Source organism: Drosophila arizonae, chromosome 2 (assembly GCF_054131065.1).
Source record: "Drosophila arizonae isolate 15081-1271.41 chromosome 2, UAZ_ARI_1.0, whole genome shotgun sequence".
NCBI classification, from domain to species: domain Eukaryota; kingdom Metazoa; phylum Arthropoda; class Insecta; order Diptera; family Drosophilidae; genus Drosophila; species Drosophila arizonae.
Window position 1 is genome coordinate 12814835 of NC_142922.1, and position 20149 is coordinate 12834983.

The 20149-nt window shown below is 42.3% G+C and overlaps 3 protein-coding genes across 3 annotated transcripts; 2 read left to right on the plus strand and 1 right to left on the minus strand.

The window, feature by feature from the left end:
- The first annotated feature begins 338 nt into the window (after positions 1–338).
- Positions 339–3673, plus strand: Ctr1B (Copper transporter 1B). Its single transcript, XM_018018152.2, has 2 exons — positions 339–1114; positions 1726–3673. The coding sequence occupies exons 1-2, from the start codon at positions 1040–1042 to the stop codon at positions 2182–2184; spliced, it is 534 nt and encodes a 177-aa protein (XP_017873641.1). The 5' UTR covers positions 339–1039; the 3' UTR covers positions 2185–3673.
- On the minus strand, positions 3396–18699 carry Poxm (paired box pox-meso). The gene is made up of 2 exons (XM_018018147.2): positions 17879–18699; positions 3396–5165 (listed from the first exon to the last, which is right to left on the minus strand). Exons 1-2 carry the CDS (start codon positions 17886–17888, stop codon positions 4150–4152), a joined length of 1026 nt encoding a protein of 341 aa, XP_017873636.1. The 5' UTR covers positions 17889–18699; the 3' UTR covers positions 3396–4149.
- On the plus strand, positions 7214–7952 carry LOC108621053 (uncharacterized). The gene is made up of 3 exons (XM_018018154.2): positions 7214–7374; positions 7435–7504; positions 7563–7952. The coding sequence occupies exons 1-3, from the start codon at positions 7237–7239 to the stop codon at positions 7757–7759; spliced, it is 405 nt and encodes a 134-aa protein (XP_017873643.1). The 5' UTR covers positions 7214–7236; the 3' UTR covers positions 7760–7952.
- Positions 18700–20149: the final 1450 nt, after the last annotated feature.

Genomic DNA, 20149 nt, shown 5'->3' on the forward strand with positions numbered 1-20149 from the left:
TATGATTTATTAGCAAAAGTTTAAAAATGAGTGTGTGTTTTTATTTTTTTTAAGTCCTCATATTTGCTGAAGTTCTCTAGCATAATAGTCAGTCAGAATAGTCAATATTTGCCTTAGCTTTTTAGGCTAATTTTTGGCAATAGCTTTTACCAATTTTCCATCGAATGACCCAACCATTTAGATCAGTGGAATATCGTTTACCGATTTGCTGCACACGGCACCAATCTTTCGATGTCTGCACACGGCAAAGAATAACCGTAACTTTTGCACACGGCCGTAAAGAATTGTTTGCACTCGGCCATTATTGGATTGCGGCTAGGCAGCAGTTAGGAACAAAACATGGGCAAAGCCAAGTGGGCCTAATGCAGACATCAAGCAAATATGTTCCTCGACGGTCGTTATTGAAACAGTAGTTACCAGCCCGAATACAATAAAAAAAAAATACTTGACCAATTAACAATAATCTTAATAGCCACATAAATTGAACTTTAACAAATCCATATATCATTCTATGAGTTGAATTTCACCAAGAATAATAAAACTTTCTGACGGTTATTAGGTATATGACCCTGATGATGATTTGACGATTATAGCCAACTACCCAGCATGCAGATCTCTAACTGATTGCAGTACATATGGGCAATCATTTGCATGTGTCTGCTCTCCCGCTCTCACCCACTCTCTCTGCTGCTGCTCCCGTCTCTATGTTGCTCTCTCTCCCGCACACCTGTCACTTACTGGTGTCAACATCGCTGGGCTGGTGCTCGCGTGTGGGCCATCGCTCATGATATTACCGCCTGCAGTCCGCTTCTGCTGGCTGATAACACACATATTTCTCAGAGATAAGCGTATCGGGTATCGCCTTGGCGGGATTAGTGTCAGGTTTTCTTTAAAAAACAGCATACGCTCGTTTCTGCCAAGCATTCAACGTTCCGTTCTCAGCAGTTAAGCAAGTGTCTACGCGGTTATCACTAGCTTAGGCGCTCAACATACTGTTTCACCTTGCATCCAATCGAATTAGTTTCACGATCCGATCGCAATGGACTTGATGTCGATGGCTCATGACGATGGGCATACAGGCGCTGCCGCCCACACTTGTCCCATGATCATGGTGGTAAGTTCCACTAACTTCAATTGCACTCACGGCAACTGCAACAGCAACTGCATCAGCAACTGCATCAGCGACTGCATCTCTTACGGCAACACTTGCAAATGCAGACATACATACATATTTATTTATTTATTCGTGTGCATTCAAAATTCATTGCAGCGCAGAGAGAGAGAGAGAGAGAGAGAGTGAGAGTGAGAGTGCGCGAAGATTTATTTTAATTAGCATCGCATTTAATATATGTATGTACATACTTATTGTGATCTGCCAGTTTTTACTCAGAGCACATCTCGCACTCACACACACGCACACGCACACAGCAATGCAAACACAGCCGTTTAGCTGCGATGCTTAATTTTAGCTCGCTCTCACACTCTCTCGCATCGCGCCCCTGCAATCATTTACGCTCTGCTCATATGTATACATATGTATGTCTGTATGTATGCCTAAGAGTTTGTTTGTGGAGCAAGAGACAAACATTAAGAAATACCGGGTGCTCCGGCGATAAGAAGACATGTTACATGCTATCATTTGTTGCGATAGTCATCGACTTTGCCTACGTCACCCTGTGATCGACTTGTGCGCTCAATACTTGCATCTCTTTCTCGCCCCAATAGTTTCATGGCGGCCACTGCGAGCGAATTCTGTGGCGCAGTTGGGTGGCCTACACCGTTACCGAATTCGCCTTCTCCTGCATTGCCTTTTTCGCGATGTCTTTCCTGTACGAGTTGCTGAAGTTTCTTCGCGTTCAACTGACTCGCCGTGAAGCACGCAAGGAGGCTGAGCAACTGGCCGAGGAGCAGCGTCGCAAAGCTTTGGGCGACTGCAACGGCTGTTCTGAGACGCAACTGGCCGAAATCAGGGATAAGACCTATTGGCAGCGCATCTTCAATATGCCTCACATCATACAAACCCTCTTGAACTTCATCCAACTCATCATCTCGTACTTGCTCATGTTGGTCTTCATGAACTTCAACTATTGGCTGTGCCTGTCCGTGATTTTGGGCCTGGCCTTTGGCTACTTCTTCTTCGGGTATGTCCAGAAAGATCCGAAGGATAGCGACTGTTGTCCATAGTCTGGACCCCATTAAACCTAAGCTCACACTTTCGGCCTACTATATCGGAATTAATTATACTTTTAATTCCACGCAATATTACTATAAATACATATACTCAAGACAACCGCACTCAATACTGAGTATACTCAAATTGGAGAATGGAAGGCAACCGGGATTATTAGACACGCACAGCAAGGATAATACGAGAAGATGATCATTTCAACTTCTCACTTTAGCAGCAGGGCATATATCAAAATACAGCCTGGAGAATTTACAGCAGCAGTAGTTTCTCGCTAATATTACGTGCACCTGACACACTCCGCTTGCGCAACTCATCTTATCACATAGTTCACGGCTCATAATGCTTGGGAATCATCTCTTCTATCCACTTATCAAACGAGATTGAGTGAATTCCCAATTCACTGGACTTGGGTATCAAAGTGGATACCTAATGACAATGAAAGCAAAATTGATCTAGCATCAGGCCTTACCCTCTTTCCACTTTCCACTAATCATCATCACTGGCTTGGATGTAAAAGAAAACATGAACAATGCTGAAAACTAATATGCTTCATACAATGCTGACATGCGCACACATTCACATATATATTTCTAACCTCTTTTTAACCTAAAACACCTACTAACACTTTCTGCCTATCCTAATTTTGTTTTTTTCCTTTTTGTCCTTATCTATCCTTATCCACATCCACATCCTTACTATCCACTTTCACATTCCTATTATCCAGTGTCTTTAGCTCTACACTATACAACCTATCCTACACAGATAACATTGCTGTCATTTCTTTCATTCCATCATGACTTCAATCACAAATTCTATTTGGAAACACGGTTGCTCCATTTGGCCAACAGCTGCTGCATATCTCATTGAGAAACCGCATCAAAGTGAATACCACACATGGTGGACAAACTGGGAAACCAGCAATAAAGACATCCTGCACAAACTTAAAGTCAAGCACATTTATGTTATTCAAAGCACCTGCACCACACATAGGCAAAGCATGCATCTAACCCTTACCCTCTAGCACACACTCCCCCTTCACACTTAGCACCTCGTATCCCTACCTGGCACAACCACCCAACTGCACAGTTCCTTCCAAAAACCCATGCATATCCCCACTCCAGCACTTGCACTTCCACACAAATTTGCACCTAATAAAAAAAGATTTGTCAATGAGAAAAGTGTCTTCAAGCTTGAAGCTACACTCTAAAATAAAGTATACTCAGAAAAGAAGAAAGTAGATTTAGATTGAGGTAAGCTCCACCTTCAATCAGAGCATAATTCTTGTCAATCCTCTTTACCGCATAGTTATTACAAAAATCGACACTTTTTTTTTTTGGCTAAAAAAAACAAATTTATTTTTAAAATTCTTCTTTAAGATTTATGGCATAAATAGTCAACTAGAATTTACTTAAAGAGCATATTGTACAAATAATTATGAGAACAAGAACCTATGTAATAATAAAGTTTTTACATATTATAACACAACTCAATACTTTATTACTTTCTTCGAACAATCGAAAAGTTGCTATAAATGTGAAAAACAAATGAAAATCTCCAGAATTACATACATCAAATTCGTTGAAATAGAGAGCTCCCCGGAGCCGTTGGTCCCACCTGGCAGACCTAGCAGACCTAACAGTAGTACGCTTACCTAGTATCTAGATCCCTTGGCCAAAAAATATTCATCCCATAAGTACTGGAGCAATATGTGATTTCGGCTTAAGTGTTAGTTTGATATTCAAGTGCGATCCCTAGTCTAGAGCCTTAAGCTAATTGCGTATTTTAATCATATATGTTATGTATATATATATATATATATGTATATGTATACCGTAGTTAAACCCTTCACTCATGCCTGACTAACAATTCGAGCTGCCTGCACTCACTCACAGCTGGACGCGATTCGAAAGCAGTCCAACTGACAATAACCGAACCAGGAGGAACTAGGATGGGCCGTTGCCTCATAAGCCGGTTGCCCCGGCCGTCATCATGCCGCCGTGGTGGTGGTGGTGGTGCATGCCGCCATTTTGAAAGTACATGTAGTAGTTGTAGGGCGGCTGCTGTGCCGCCCCGCCCTCGCAGTCCAGCAGCGGCTGTCCCCCGTTGGCGGCGCCCACCGGCGATGGCGTCATGGGCAACGGGGACACCGTGTTGCCCTGGCAGCTGGCGCGCAGGGCAACGGCCTGGTGGTGCGCCAGAATGTCGGTCACCGAGTGCGACGAGGGCCAGTGGGCGGCGGCCACGCTGCGCAGCTGATGCGTCTGCCCCGCCTGCGGCGGCGAGGGGCTGCCACAGGAGACGGCCTTCATGCTGTACGCCGCTGCCGCACTATACGGCTGGTAGATGGAATTGTAGAGATGGGCGTGGGCGTGCGCATGATGAGCGCTGGCCGCCACCGCGGCTGCCGTGTGCTGGTGATGATAGTGATGTTGGTGCGCGGAGTGTGTGTGCTGCACGGCATTGACGTTGGCCACATTAGCGCTGCTTGCGCTGCCTCCGCTGCCGCCGTTGCTGCCCATGCCGATGGCTGCGCTGCCGGCGCCAGCACTGCCAGCTCCATGGTGATGACCTATGCTGCCCAGCTTGTTGCGCAGTATGCGCGAGATGGAGCTGACGCTGGGCACGTTCGTCTTGTCGCAGATGCCCTCGCTAAGCAGGCGATCGCGAATCTCCCAGGCAAAGATGCCCGGATCCCGCTGCTTCAGCTCGCGTATGTAGTTGACCACCTTGGGCGTGGTGACGCGCGGCTTGGAGCCGCCAATGGCACCCGGCAATATGGAGCCGGTCTCGTGGTAGCGCGCCAGTATCTTCGAAACGCAGCCGTGACTCACGCGCAGCTGGCGCGAGATGTCGCAGGGTCGGATGCCCAGCCGGGCCAGCTCCACGATGCGCATTCGCGTCGCATTCGGCAGCGGCCGGCCGTTCACAAAGACGCCGCCCAGCTGATTCACTTCGCCGTACTGCGGGCACTGCGACTCTGAAAGGAGATGAAGCACAGGGCACTGAATTAGTATATGTGTGTGTGTGAGTGTGAGCATAGAAAGCTGAAAGAAGAAGAGGAAGAACAACAACAACAACAAACACAGCTAATGAGAGGGCGAACAAAAGCACATTTGCGTCTAATTAGCTTCGGCTGGGCAGCCGGGAGCGGGTCCAAGTCAATGGAACTCTAGTTCGCCTGAAAATCGCAACATTTGCTTCCCAGAACTGCGGATGTGGGTGTAGACGCATATGTGTCTGTGTGTGTGTTTGAATCTTGTGGGATAGCGAAAAAAAACACACACACACACACACAGAAATGCGCCGAACGTGCGGAAATGCATTTTGTATATGGCGCAATGATTAGATTGTAGCTGTCCCAACGGCATTGGGGTTTACCTATCTGAGCAATGGTATAACTTGAAATAAGTATTAGGTAATATTTACTACTACTAGTACTAGTATAGTATATATAGTACTAATAGGCTTATCAGAGATTATATAAATGGGAGCTGTTAGATATTGCACTTCATAAATATTTTATTATGCTGTACATAATCTTAGCCAAAGTATAAAATTATTTATGAGAAGCAATGGGCCTACGTCAGTTGGCTAACTAAAAATCAAGATTTTCATTTTAGTTTATAATAGTCAAATACTTCTATCATTAGCATTTAAGTAGTTAATGATCTTTTTATTTTCCCAATTTACTATAATAACCAGATGACATTATATACTAAGGAAAAACTTATTCGCTCAACGAGTTCCACTTCCACTTCCAATCTTGCTGTAAAACGGACATTTAATATTCCCTTGACATCTTATCGGCATAAAAAAGTCCTACAAGTTCCGCATTTTCAAATCTCAGAAGGAATACTATCTTCATTCTATATACCTCAAAGAAATATGGCTAGATTTAATTAAATATATTTTTTCTTCATTTTCTATCAATTTTAAATGAATTGTTGTGGCAAACCAGAAGGCAAAGTATCATATGCACTACAATACAATTACAATTCATAATAATGGCCGATAATTATGGAAAAAATAATTTAAGCCAATTGGTCGTATCACCTGCTCTCGCAGCTACTCCGACCCCGTTGCCAATTCATTACAGTCACTTGTAAAAGTTTGCACATCTGCGCCTTATGCCGTCGTCTAATTTAGAATCATGTAATTAGCTTCAAGTTACACAACAACAATAGCAACAACAATAAGAAGAAGAAGAAGACGAAGACGAAGACTTAGCAAGACGAGGCAAGTTTAACTAAGAACACGTACAGAGCCAGCAAAGTGCCTCAAAGAGCGCCATAAAAATCACAATAGGGCTGCCGAGTTACACGCGCCACAAGTTGCAGGCTGCAAGCTGCAAGCTGCAGAGCTGCGAGCTGCGAGCTGTGGATGAAAGAATCGAACAAAGACCTGAAAATTGAAGAATTGAGCGAGGAAAAGCAGAGATTGAGGAGAAAGTGGCCGAGGGGGCGGGGGGCTCGCGCGTCTGTGGAACAGAAAACAAGTGTATCGACCTCGATTGTTTTTTCATTCACAACTGAAAATTGCGGCTAGTAGCTTAACGAGGCGCTCGCCATTGCCATAATTAAAATACTGTGTTGGGACTGTTGCGGCTACTCGGATCGGATTACAGTCCAAATTGGAGCCCCCCCAGACACTTGTTGCCCCACTGAACTGCAGCAGGCGGCATCAGCAGACTGCATCGAATTTCATGTACTTTATGGCTAAATGCATTTGCGCACTTGTCAATTGCACTTCGATCACATTTTGCTTTTTTTTTTTCTTTTTGATTTTCGTTTTTCGCTTTGCCCCGTTTGGGGCCATTCGCCAGACAAATGGGCCACGCGAAACGTGCAGCTGCATAAATAATAATCTACCTACAAAGTCGAGTTTCATTGAGAGCAATGCCTAGACTACAGATATAGAGCTATGCATAGATCATCCGCTGGGACTAGTGCGAAAACCCAGCATCATAAAGGCAATAACTATTTGCTTTGCATAATTTTTAAACAGACGCATTTGAGAAACAATAAACTAGCCGCGCTCTATAAAAACCGATGGATCCCACAGTTCGTCTGCCAGTCAGAGTCAAGATGCTAGTTAGAACTAAACTGATTATTCTGCTCTATTTGTGCCTCGCGCTGCACTCCCAGGCAACGCGGGCAAATCCTGCGGAGGAGCGCGCAGCTAGAACGGTAAATATAAACTCCCCACGATTCATGACTCATGACTCACTCAAATATCTATATTTGCAGAAGAACGATGTCTACGATTGGATATCGAGTCTATTCGGGGACTACGACAGCGACGAGTCGGAAGAGTATTGTATGAAGCAAGCGACTCTGCCTTTAGGTTCACCTATTAATCCGATTTACTTTTCTAGTAATTTGTCGCAACTGCACGGTTATTGTGGGCCAGGCGAACAACACGGCTGCTACCAGTCCGCCAGCAACAGTTGCACCTACTCCGAGTGCTCCAACTGCTGCCCCAACGGCGAATCCTGCCGCAACTACACCAGCTGCGGTGGCTCCTCCGGCTGCTACAACTGCTGCCGCTCCGCCTGCCCCCGGTGCACGTTAACTAACGTCGCTCAGGCAGTTTAATTAATTTAAGTTTCAATTTACTTAAAGGGATTTGGTTATACGAATAGAATATGTCCGACATTTCTTGGACTCGTTTAGTCTTTGATGAATTGCAGCTATTTGCAGTGTAAATTTTGCATTTAATATATGTACATGTACATATGCATATGTATGTGTATTATGAAACAAGAGTTGAGCCAAGTGTTGTGTTGCTAATCCCAGCCAAATCTCAGCCAGAAGCAGCCACTCGCCATCCAACAGCCGCCAGATCAAGATCCACACAATTGTTTTGACATAAGTCACAACAAATCGGCTGGCGCTCAACGCAGACCCACACGCATTGCCGTCTGGTTCGTCTGGCTGGTGGATGGTGGCTGGTGGTGCGAGCAGAGACACTCTCTGTGGTGTGGCTGGTCGGTCGGTCCATTCAGCTTGAGGCTCGGTGGTTTTCCTGTGCTGTTTGTCGCCTTTGAACATTTCGCCTGGCATTTTCCCAGTGACAGCCAATGTGAGACGCCGGCAGCCCAACTTGACATTATGTTTGACATTTGTAATCTTGCGATCGTTAATTATTTTCGAATTGAGCTACAAAGGGGGCCCACGTAGCACAGGCACAGAGCCACACAGGAGTAACGCCAAAGATCATACACATTCGACAAATGTTCCCTTTGACGTAGCAGTTGTTGTTTTTTATTTTCTACTTCGTCTGCCTGCTATCCGGCGGGGTATTCGTTGCGCCTGCCTCTGCGACTTCGACTGCTCCGGCATTTGTGGCATCCGCATTGATAGCTGCAATTTGTTGCTCTACTCAACAACATTATCTTCGAGTGCTTGACTTTTGTGCTAAACGTTCATAAATTTGTCTCCACAAATATTTTCAGTCTTAGTCTGCCCCGATGAATGGTGCGCCTCCTCGCATTCAGTTGTTCCCCATTTTTTTGTTGCTGTTGTTTCAGATCAATGTTTACTGCGTCATTTGAATGGCTTTTCAAATACGCATGACATCAATTTTCGGCAATTATTAAAGATTAATGGGCGCCAAAGTTGACCACTCGAATGTGCAGTGCGTACGCCTAGTTAATTATTATATTGAGTTATGAATATGCCTCGATAAGACAGAGCTCCAAGCTAACTAGCCCGAAAAATTGCCGGACTCAAACACATTGAACTTGAGCTGGAGATAAAGTGGCAACTGCAGCAGTTCTATATGGGCTTATCATTCCAGCTTGATGATCTTTAGCCCCCAATGGAAAGCTAATGTGCGGCTCTTGTGATTTATGGCCAATTGGGCATTAACATCCGGCCGGCTCAGAGTCAGAGCCAGAGCTGAAGCCGGAGCCGGAGACGGAGACGGAGCCTGCAGTCAAATTAGTCACGTATTTTTGCTATTAGCGCTACAATTCAATTCCCCTTAATTCGCCTTCGATCGGGGCTCGAGATGAGTCAAGAACTTTATATGCAAAGATTATTCGCGACGTGCCAAACACAAATTTGTCCCAAACGCAAATTTCGATAAATTATTGCCATGCATCTACAACGTATCATAGAGTTTATCCAATAAAAGTTAGCATTCAGCTGTTAGATATGAGATGATCTTGTTAAACAACAAGTTTCAGCATCACGGACCCCACAAAAACAATATATGGAAACAAAGTAAATACATATGTATTTAGAGATTCTATTGCAATGGGCGTGCGGAAAGCAAACACTACTTAGCTGAGAGTCCACAGAGATTTAACTCAGAGCTACCGTCGCGTCGCCTGCAGTGACCCTTCCGATCGTGCCACAATGACCCGCCGTCGGCATTGCATTGTTGTTGTTGTTGCTGTTGTTGTTGTTGTCTGGTTGGCTTGGTCGGCTGGTCTTATTAAAGGTGCAAACATGCCACCGCCGTTGAGGATTCAAATTCGAGAGAGTCGCGTCGGTTACGATCAGAGGCCGATGCATGCACGATGAGCGGGGCAGCCAGCTCCCAGCTCAGGTGCAGCTGAAGTGTTTGCCCGTTGCCGTTGTCGTTGCCGTTGCTGTTGGGTTTATTTTGCGTGTTTGTTTGCTTTTGGAAACCTTCGAATGTAGAGAGCCCACTTTTCACGTAGACAGACTCTATACCTATGCATGTATTATTGTTTATTTAATTTTAAGTTACGCATAAAAAACAGAAAAACAAAAAAATCACTGACAAAACTGGGCTTGGGCTACTTCAGTGCACGCTCTGGTCCATGTTTGCTCTGATGTCTATAAAGAATAAATTCGTAAGATAGAGCTACTTTGTCTCTAATGAGTATCCGCATCCTGCCAATTCCACGCAGTCACTCAGCTAATCAAGGCAAACAAGCCGGCGAGAGATCGACTGCGATCGGTAGTAGCTGCGCTTCTGTCGCTTCTGTTAATGAAAAGCAAACACCTACGAAATGTGAAGAGCTCTGGCAAACAGCTTAAAAAATCATAAACTCATTTTTTTTTTTTTTTTTTTTGTCAGGGCCAGTCATGCCCTACCCGGCCCTACCCCTGTCCCTGCCCCTGCTCCTACCATGCCCTGCCCTGCCCTGCCAATATTTGCCGATGGATTTTGGTCTTATGAATCGATGCGGGCTGTCATCAGAGTCCTGGTGCGGGTGCTGCGGCGGCCTCAGCGGAAGTCGCTATCGGTAGCGGGTACAAATGGCTTACAAATGGCTCTGTTTGCATTGGAATCCTATACGCTGTCCAGATAGACGGGCATCCCTTGAGGAAGACGCTGCCGCCTCGACGCAGGCCATAAAAAGCTCAATTAAAATTGTCTATAAAGCGAAATTATAATTCATAAATTCTGGGAAATTGCCGAATACAATGGCAGGCACTGTTCTGCATTCAGCACTCGAGACGGCCGATAAACAAATTACAAAATGCTCCAGCAAATGGAGTAGCCGCAGCAGCAGAGATGCTGCACTGCGACTTTATCTGCGCTTTCTAATTCCTGGAATTTTGTGTGAAACAAAAAGAGATGAGAGGCAGAGAAAAACAACTTTCGCTTTGACAAAAAACCGCTCAGACCTTCCTGCGGCAATTAAATTTAGCAAAAGGCATGCCGCACTTGAATACACATAATATTTGTGTATGAAAACGCGAAAGGTTCACCAAAAACTCACTGAAGCATGCAAATCCAATTACAGGAGCAATTAACAAACTTTAACTAACTATAACTAATTAAAAATAATATATTGGTTGTTGGTTCATTTTTTTTTTTTACAAAATGCTACAAAAATATCATAAATATATGCATATTGAAATATGTGTGTATACGAGCGTGCACATTTTTATAAATAAATAAAATTGTTAATCAGTTAAGTGGCAATCATATCAATGCTCAGATTAAAAGAACTGCGTGAGACAGAGAGGGAGGGGGAGACACAGAGAGAGAGAGAGAGAGAGAGAGAGAGAGGGGGGGGGGAGACAGAGACAGAGAGTGTATAGACATTTGTATTTATATTTATTTCCTACTTGACTCAACTGATAAGAAACGTTTCTACGTATATATGGTTCGGTATACGCTACTCCTTTATTGGTCTAGGCAATGAATTGAGATCTCTGTCTTTTGCGATTATTTTTTATAGTTTAAGGCATAATAATGTTGTTGTTGTGTCTCTCTTGATACTCGCTCATGGAAAGAAGTAAGTATATTAGCTGTGGAAATTTTCGTTGCAGACTAAGCATAAACATAATATGCTCTACCTTACGCTCTATTTGGTAGAATTTTAAGTGTTAAAAAATTATATTTCTAGTGGAATTTTCTATATGCTATGTCAGAGCTAACTCAATGTAGAAAATTAAGGAAAGATAAACGGTTTGTTCTTTAAGAAAAAGAAAATCATAAAATAAATTAATATAAAACAAAATGCCAAATCAAAAATCGCGATAAATCGACCAAAATTCTTTACCCTTGATAAAAATTCGATCTCGATAATTTTTTCTCTATAAATCGTAAAAAATTATCCTCTTGCAATTGTGAATTATCGGGTCTTGATTTGAATATAAACGACCCCATTAGTAGAATTTTCCCAAATTTGCTCATGTCGAATCCGTAAATATTAATTTTCAAAAATAAATATTGATGCACCTTGAACGGGTATTGGGCAGTCAGTTCGCGTTCGATGCCAGCAATCCTTACTTATATTCATTAGAAATTATTTGCTGACAGATTTGAAATGTCAAAAGGCAATAAACTAATTTCATGCATAATTGAAATTAACAAATTCAACAGACAACTGGCAATTCGGCCAGCTGATAAGCGATTTTTGTACATTTTCATATTCACTTATAGAAATAAGTATTTCGATGTCTATATCTGCTGAAATACATTGTATTATTTATGGCCTGGGATTATGCCATGGGGCATAAACATTTAATCAATGATTCGAAATTCAGCGACCCCAAATAATGACATTAATAGAAATTGCAATCATTTTAATTAAATATAATTTCGAATTCGAGTCAATCAACACGTTTCCACTTCAAGCGAAGCATTCAGCGTCCATTCCTATTGTAATTTTATCAAATTATAGAGAAACACTGAATAATTGCCGCAAAATGGGACAAACTCTCAATGAAAATCAAATGCTTAAAGCATTTCATATCTAATGTTCGATATGGAACAAAATGGCGGCGAATTCGACTCGCCATTTGAGTCGACGCCCACGGCAATGGCAAATAAATTTGCCATGAAATGGCAACGTTTCATTTTATTATATACAAAGATGTTGTTTTTTATTTCGCGAATCGAGGACATGATTTGTTTTAGGTATTCAGAGTCTATCCTTAGGGACAACAACTGCGGCGCAGCCAAGAGAGCATGGCAAATTAAATTTCCTTTTTCACTTTTCGTGATTTCTTCTTTTTTTTTCTCAACAGCAAACTGCAATCTGCAGAGCTGCAAGCTGCAATATGCTGCTGTGGCAATAAATCTTTTTCTCTTGGCAAGTGGTGCCCGCTGCCTTTGGCCACTGCCCGGGTCTACCAAGCCATTTGATTGACAGAGCGCTGCCGCCGCCACAAGCCAAGGGGTTGACTTGTGCAAGAAAATACCCAGTACTTTCCTTAAATATCGTGAGAGCATAATACTGTGATAAATCGTAGTAACATTTATAGCCCATCTTATTTACACAACTATTAGATCTTTATATATAAACTATTTTTTTTTTTATATAATACTCTTTTATAATATTGAATACTATTGAAAAAAAAAAATTAAAAAAAAAAAAAAAAAATACAATGTAAGATTATCATAATATTTATATGCAATTGAAAAAATATAATTTAATATTAATGAATAATCTTGTCTGACAATTAATACTCTTTAAAAAAAAATATAATTTAATTAAATATTAAAAAATCTTTTCAAATTCAACAACCAAGAAAATTAACATATATATTATTGTTTCATTTATCGCTAAAGAATACCACTATTACGGCACATTTAGAGCCATTAACATGTTGTTAAACGTTTTAGAGACTCTCCAAAGCTACAAAGTGTGAAAAGCTGGTTATTAAAAATAAAAACAAATGATATCATATGTATATACACTTCGCTGGTAAAGGGTATCTAATAGCTGAGCATCTGTGTAAATTAATTATATTTTCATTTTAAAAATAAAAGAAATGATTTGCATTTGCAATGCAGAAAAAATTAATTTAACAACTCAGTTGAATTCTGTTGAGGCTCGGCGGTTTTATTTCATTTTCATTTTCATCCGAACATTGCGTATACGCAGTGTTAGCGGATGCATAGAACTACCTACCCCAAACTTATTGGGCTTGCTTTAAAAATAGTTCTTTTCTCAACTTGTTGGTGGTGACGATTAAAATTCACGTTTAACATGATTTCATGCCAATATATATACTAAGTGCCCATAGAAGAGCTTGTCGACAACTTTGCATTCGGAGCGTTTCACAATTTGCCGCACAATCGCGTTTATTTATCAGTGAATTTATTCAAGCGCTTATGGGCTAGCCCAGTAGAAGAAGGAAACGTCTGACTGTCCGTCTGGATGTCCCTTTGAACTGTCGCAATGTTATTCCCATTTAATCAGTAAGAGTTCAATTCCAAACCTTATCAAGCTGAAAGAGTGCGGAATTGTCATCATCTGTTTACTCAACATGCCTCGATCTTTCATTTCTGATTGTTTGCGAGGCGTCCCATGAATTTTAAGTTGGTTTCAAATGAACTGATTAAATGAACTTTAATACTAAATAGTGGCATTGAGAGTACAGGAGACTCTGCTAATTCAAGATCATTTCTGATTTCTTCTCTCTGACGAAGTCTGATTTTATTTGAGCAGTAAATTGATGCTGTAATTTACTACAATATAATAATTTAATTTCGCCTTTTTGTATGGGAGATATACAGAAATTTATATATAAATAGCTAAAATTTTATTATTATACCCTGATTTTTAATTTATATTTATTCATATTACTATATTTTTCGTATTCATTTTATATCGTGAACGCACATTTGTGAATATTCTATTTGCAACGAGATAAGTTATATTGTAAGAAAGTATTTAATTATTTCTTTGTTATTTATGTTTTATTTTCAGAAATTCTAAAATGTTTGTAAATAAAGAATTCATAAGTCAGCTAAATCTGAGAATGTTAGATAATTAGACTTCAGTCTTTTATTAAAACTATGCTAATTAACATATGTTAATATGAATATTCAAAATTAAGAATTAGCTGTATTGTCTTGAAGCTAAGATTTATGTATATATTAATATAATATATGTATAGTTCTAAAATCTAATTAAATTCCTCTTATATAGTATTATAGTATATAATAAATGTATATAATTAATTATATATTTATTTCTTATTTTATTTACGCTCATCTCTTAACAATATCAACGATTTTTCAAGTATTCCGATAAGATATCAATAAATAATCGCTTGTAAACATCATTGCATCACATTGACTTGAGTGCGCATATAAATCTTAGATTCGGCCGATGTAAGCCATTGCTTTAATTTATAAATTAAGCTCATTAGTTTGTGTGGGCTCCGCCTTGGCGCACATGCGCCACATGCCCAGCGATCTCACCCTTGGCCTCGGCTTGGCCCTCGCCCCTGCTGTCGCTCCCTCTGCATGTGGATATCAAAAGTACATAAAACTAAATAGATTCCTTCAGCGTCAACAACTTTGTCTGTCAACAGAAATGAATGGCTCCATAAATCACGGCAGCCGCAACCGCAGGCTGGCATCACACTAGATCCCGCTAGGCAGGCTAGGAGCACTAGCACAAAATATGACAGCGTCGGGGCTGCTCAGATTCTCTCTGCCCCGGACCTCGAGATGCCCGCCGTAGCGTACCCGTTCCCGTTGCCGGCGCATGTAAAAAGGGGCGCGCCCAAGACATGCTGCGCTGACTTCAATTACGCGTACCAAGAATGTGGACAATGCGAGCGCGCATTGCCCAAATGCCTGGCGAGAGCAACTAAGGCAAAGACAAATATACAAAAACAAGCAATCATTGCCAATGTACTAGAACCGAATCCGCTCGCTGGCAGCTCCGCCTCAGCTCGCCGCCGACATGCATAAATTTTGTTTGGCCCGACGCACTTTGAACTCTGGAGGCTGCGGTTCCGGTCGTAGGTCGCCGGCTTCCTTTGGGAATATCGCAGCCATCAAGGGGTTAGTCTGAGTCAAGTTCTGGCATCTGGCTTAGGCATCATATTGATGAGCTCGCATTAATTACGACCCAAGGGGCGCCAACACGTGCCCCCCACTTGCGGCAGATGCAGCGATTAGAAATGCATTAAACTTATGTTAATGAGCTGAGTTTCGCCAGCCAAGCGGACATTGTTTGTGCATATGGCATATATGACATATGCCCCTGGCACTGGCACTCGCACTAGCACTTGTCAAGTGTCACCAGATCCTTTGGCAGCGGCTCCAAGTGGGCGGCCATCAGCATAATGAAATACACGCACCAGCTAGCAGCCAGCTGATTTAATTAAAGTCGCCTGTGCGGGCCACCGACGCCAAATAATCAAGTCAGTGGAGCGTTGACCAAAACTTGAACGCAATCAGGAACATCGAAGGGAAACAGGAGTTTTTACGATGCACAGCTCTACCCATATGAATGTGTGCGTGTGTGTGTGTGTGCTTATATACAGTTCCATTAAGACGTGTACACATTGACGCGACTTTTTTCTCTCAAGTGTTTGCCTGCATTTGTGACCGTCTTGGTCGCCGTCATCTTCGTCGCCGTCGTCGCAGTTGTTGTTGTTGTTGTTGTTTTGCTTGCCTTTTGTTTTACTGCCCATTTCTGTGATTTTAGCATCTCGGCACTGAGCCCGCTGGCAGCCTGTGGCAGGCTTTTATGTTTAGCTACCGAAGTAGATGGCTACCGGTAGCCGTTAGTCACGCATTTCTGCATCTACATAGCCATTGCCACTCCGACTCCGACTTCGACTCTGACTGTGACTCTGACTACACACGACTCCGCTGGCTCCACTGCTCTGTCTGCAGCAGCGTCTGGCCGTTCTAAGCAAACAATGCGGCGCACAAACAGTATGTCAAACTCATCCGAAACCAAGTCATTAATGCACCCAAGTGGAAGATCCCCAGCCAGGTAATGCTAAATAATAGTTACATTGATTACATTTAACATAAGCAATGAATAGGAAAGTGATAGTAGGAAATGGTAATATAAGCACTGGACTTATTAGATTATGTGAAGCTTTATGAATACTTCAGGATCAACTTTTTCATTTCCTTAAGTAGAGATATTGCATTTTATAAGCAAACATCTAGCAAAGACACAAATTTACTAAATTTATTTGTATTAGATTTTTTTATTATTTTATGTGACTATTCTTTTCGAATTTTATTATCAGAAACACATCTGAGAAATTTTAGTTATATTTTTAGGAAAAACTATAGATTTTCAATTGAACTCATAAGTAAATAACTAAATAAATAAATATAAAATTATAATATTATTTTTTATTTGAAAACGCATTACTTTCAGCAAAGCAGATGTTTTCAAACCTATCAAACAAGAGCCTTAAAATAAAATAATAGATTTCTGTAAGAAGAAATCCAAGATTTTCTTCCTATTATTTATTCACTTAACAGAAGCACTAGATAACATGAACATCACCTTTGACTATATAAAGACTTTATATAAAGACTATTTGCTATAATCGAAAGTCCACAATACAGAGAAAAGTACAAATACTACAATTACATAATAAGGGCACATTATGCACCTGCTTAAGCGCATGCCACAAAATATTGAAATCGCATTTGTTTTGAAGATTGCGCTGAAGCATAATTGTGGATCGATGTGTCAACAAATCGGACAGGTAAAACAAATCTCTACACGGCCAGCTTTTGGCTAGCTAAGTTACGCGGGCCTTTTATTTTATTTTATTTTTTTAAATTTTGTTGGTGCCTCTTGTTTTTTGGGCCAAAGCAAATGGACAAACAGAGACACGGACACTTGACGGCAAGAGCGAAGACCACACGGCAAACACTGTGGCACAGACCACAAACATTACAACGATCATTAGTTAAATTAGAGGCAATGGCTACGCGGCCAACGGCGACATTTTCTACTTGCCATCGCCCATGTGCAGCCAAAGCAAACAGTTGACATTGCTACCGGGAGGCTGTCGATCATGCGCAGAAGGCGGCAAGCGGCAGGTGGAAAGGGGCAAGTGGCGACGGCATCGCTGCCCATCTTTGAAACGAAAATCAAAAAGCAAATACGACCATACCGAAAAGTGTCTTGGACTCGCACTCAACGGTAGCTGCTCCGTGTTTGCATTGGACATTGCGACACCGAGTCAGGTGCTCGCTTGGCGACTGGGTTAACAGGATGTAGCATGCGCCGAACCACTTTACCCATGTCCGCCTTGCGTACACGAATTTCCCCACTTCAGAAACGAAGATGTATTTGAGCTAAAGCCATAAATGCCGACGGAGATATGCTTCAATACGTGAGCATATAGTCTGGATGGACCAAAAGTGATCTTACAAATTAGCAGAGAAATGTATGAAAGGGATTAACACAGTATATATTGTATTACCGTTGAATACTTATAGACTGATTTGTCTGACTTCTCCGCCTCAACATACCTGGATCCATTTCCAGATTAAAGAACTCCACAATTGTATCTGCTTTAAGCTATCTCTGCTGATCTCACTTGACTCCAAATCCACTTTGAGTACTTTCCCTGTGCACTCGTTCGACTTGTACGTATATATTTTATTTAATTATAATCGAGTGTTAGGCTGCTTGGGTTAACCGTTTAATAATTACACTTGGCCGTATTGTTAGTTTCAATTAGGGCATGAAATTTGCACAAATTATCGGCGTTTGTTGCCGGCGCGACGCCAATTGGATCGCCAGATTGGGTTTCGATTGGGTTGGCGCCTCGCTTCGTTTTAGAGTCGGTTTTGGATGAGCTACTGGCCTACTAGCTGGCAATACACACAGGTGAGTTGTTGAACCACAGCTGAAAATCTGATTAGCACATTTTGGCAATAGATCTTTGACTTTCGTTCAATAATTATCACACACTTTTCACACCCGACTCTTTTCTGGTCACTTTAGATTGAATTTACTTTTATAATTTTATGCAATATATGAATAATAAGCATCGTCGCCATTAATTAATTATGCATGTTTGTATTGATCGGCATCAATCTGGAGCACACATCGAGCACATAGATCGCACTTATTCTTGTCACATGCAGTTCCGCATTAAAATCCAATTGCCCGTTTCTTTCTTTCCTTCCACTAGTAATCCGTGATCCGTGATCCGTGTGGGAGCAGCGCGCGTGCACAGAGAGTCACAGCTCCCCAACTTGTTGTTGTTCATCACCCGTGTCTGCTGCGACTAACGGTCGCTCACGTTCATCAATCCACAGCCACATGCGAAAAGAACCAGCAGCCAAAGCTAGCAACGACGACGGCGGCGGCGACTGCGACGCAGCATACCAAGATCTCGTGCTCTCTCCTTCTATCATACTCTTGCTCTCCCGAGCTCAACGTGTTGTATGTGTGAGTGCGCTTGCTCGTGTGTTTCCTCTTCACACTCGCATTCACATCGCACACACTCTCACTGAGGGCGGCGATCGCTTTGTATTTGTTGGTTTTAATGGCGCTGCTGCTGTGTGTTGGTGTGCGTGTGCTTAGCTTGCTGGCAAAATAACAAAAATGAAGAATGTCTGTTAGCGAGCAGGAGCGCATTCAGTGAAATGAGCGCCCAACGTATGACAGAACTATCAAATGATATGTGGATGAAATATAACTTAATAATTAAGGCAGTGTATATATAAAGATCATCTGGTGCTGTTAGCAATACAATTTATATAAACCTATCAGGATATTTGATCACAAAACTTGACATTTACCCGCGATACGCTTCTGTACTTTACCAGCGATACATGTATGCATATCTATGTGCGCCTGTGTTTGTGTTTGTGTTTCTGTGAGAATATCTCTTGTAGTTGTGCACTCGCGTATCTCAGCTGCGCACGAGTAGTCTGCTCTTGTGACTCTGACTAACCATACGCAACCGGGCGGAGTTAATTTTTGAATGCTTGAATGGCCAATCTGAAGCAAGTAAGCGTATCCGTAGCGTTCCGCAGTGTGCCCGAGCGATGTCATGACTTTTTAGCATCACACACATACTGAGGCCTGCAGTTTGTCTGCAGCTGGGAGGCGGGGCCGAGGCAGACCGCCTAGTTCGGCATCGCCTTTTAGCTGATGATCGCGTGCATCTATTTTTGCTTCATTAACGAAATCGTATCATTAGAGCGATCGTTGTTGCTAATAAAGCGGCGCAGGGCCATATCCCTTTTCGCATTTGCCCAAGCAGGAGGGGGTCATGGCCCGCTCCACCTTGTCTCTGGCGCGGCTGCTGTCGGCGCTGCTGAGATGCTGAGATGCTGGGATGCTGCATTTCGATTCTAGCCGAGGCGTTCTGTTTCGCATGGTTAGACTTAATTATAAGAAAAGTTGTTGTCTTCATATCATTGTCACTAATATTTTATTTCGTCATTTAATGGTTGCTGCCAATTTCTGTTGTCGTTCGCTCATTAGAATGCCACCCGTCCCGTCTTCACTCTCGCTCGCTCGCTCTCTCTCTCTCTTTCTCCCTCACTCTCTTTTATTACGTTCACATTTGCATCTTTCCGCCAGTGCGTCTGTGTGAGTGAGCGAGCGAGCGACCACATTGCCATTGTGTGCACTGCACACGCACACACTCTCGCCAACGAGTTGGACACGCCTCCTTGCGATCGCTTTGGCCTACCTGCGCGTACCTTTTGCTGCGGATTCCACTCTCTGCTCTCTCACAGGCGAGCTCTGATGTTCGCCATTGTAATCGTCTATTTTGTGCG

Coding starts and splice junctions, on each gene's coding strand:
- Ctr1B (XM_018018152.2), top strand. CDS start 1,040: ATGGACTTGATGTCGATGGCTCATGACGATGGGCATACAGGCGCTGCC. Junction 1,115..1,725: donor CTTGTCCCATGATCATGGTG/GTAAGTTCCACT, acceptor TCGCCCCAATAG/TTTCATGGCGGCCACTGCGA.
- LOC108621053 (XM_018018154.2), top strand. CDS start 7,237: ATGGATCCCACAGTTCGTCTGCCAGTCAGAGTCAAGATGCTAGTTAGA. Junction 7,375..7,434: donor AGGAGCGCGCAGCTAGAACG/GTAAATATAAAC, acceptor CTATATTTGCAG/AAGAACGATGTCTACGATTG. Junction 7,505..7,562: donor CGACGAGTCGGAAGAGTATT/GTATGAAGCAAG, acceptor TTACTTTTCTAG/TAATTTGTCGCAACTGCACG.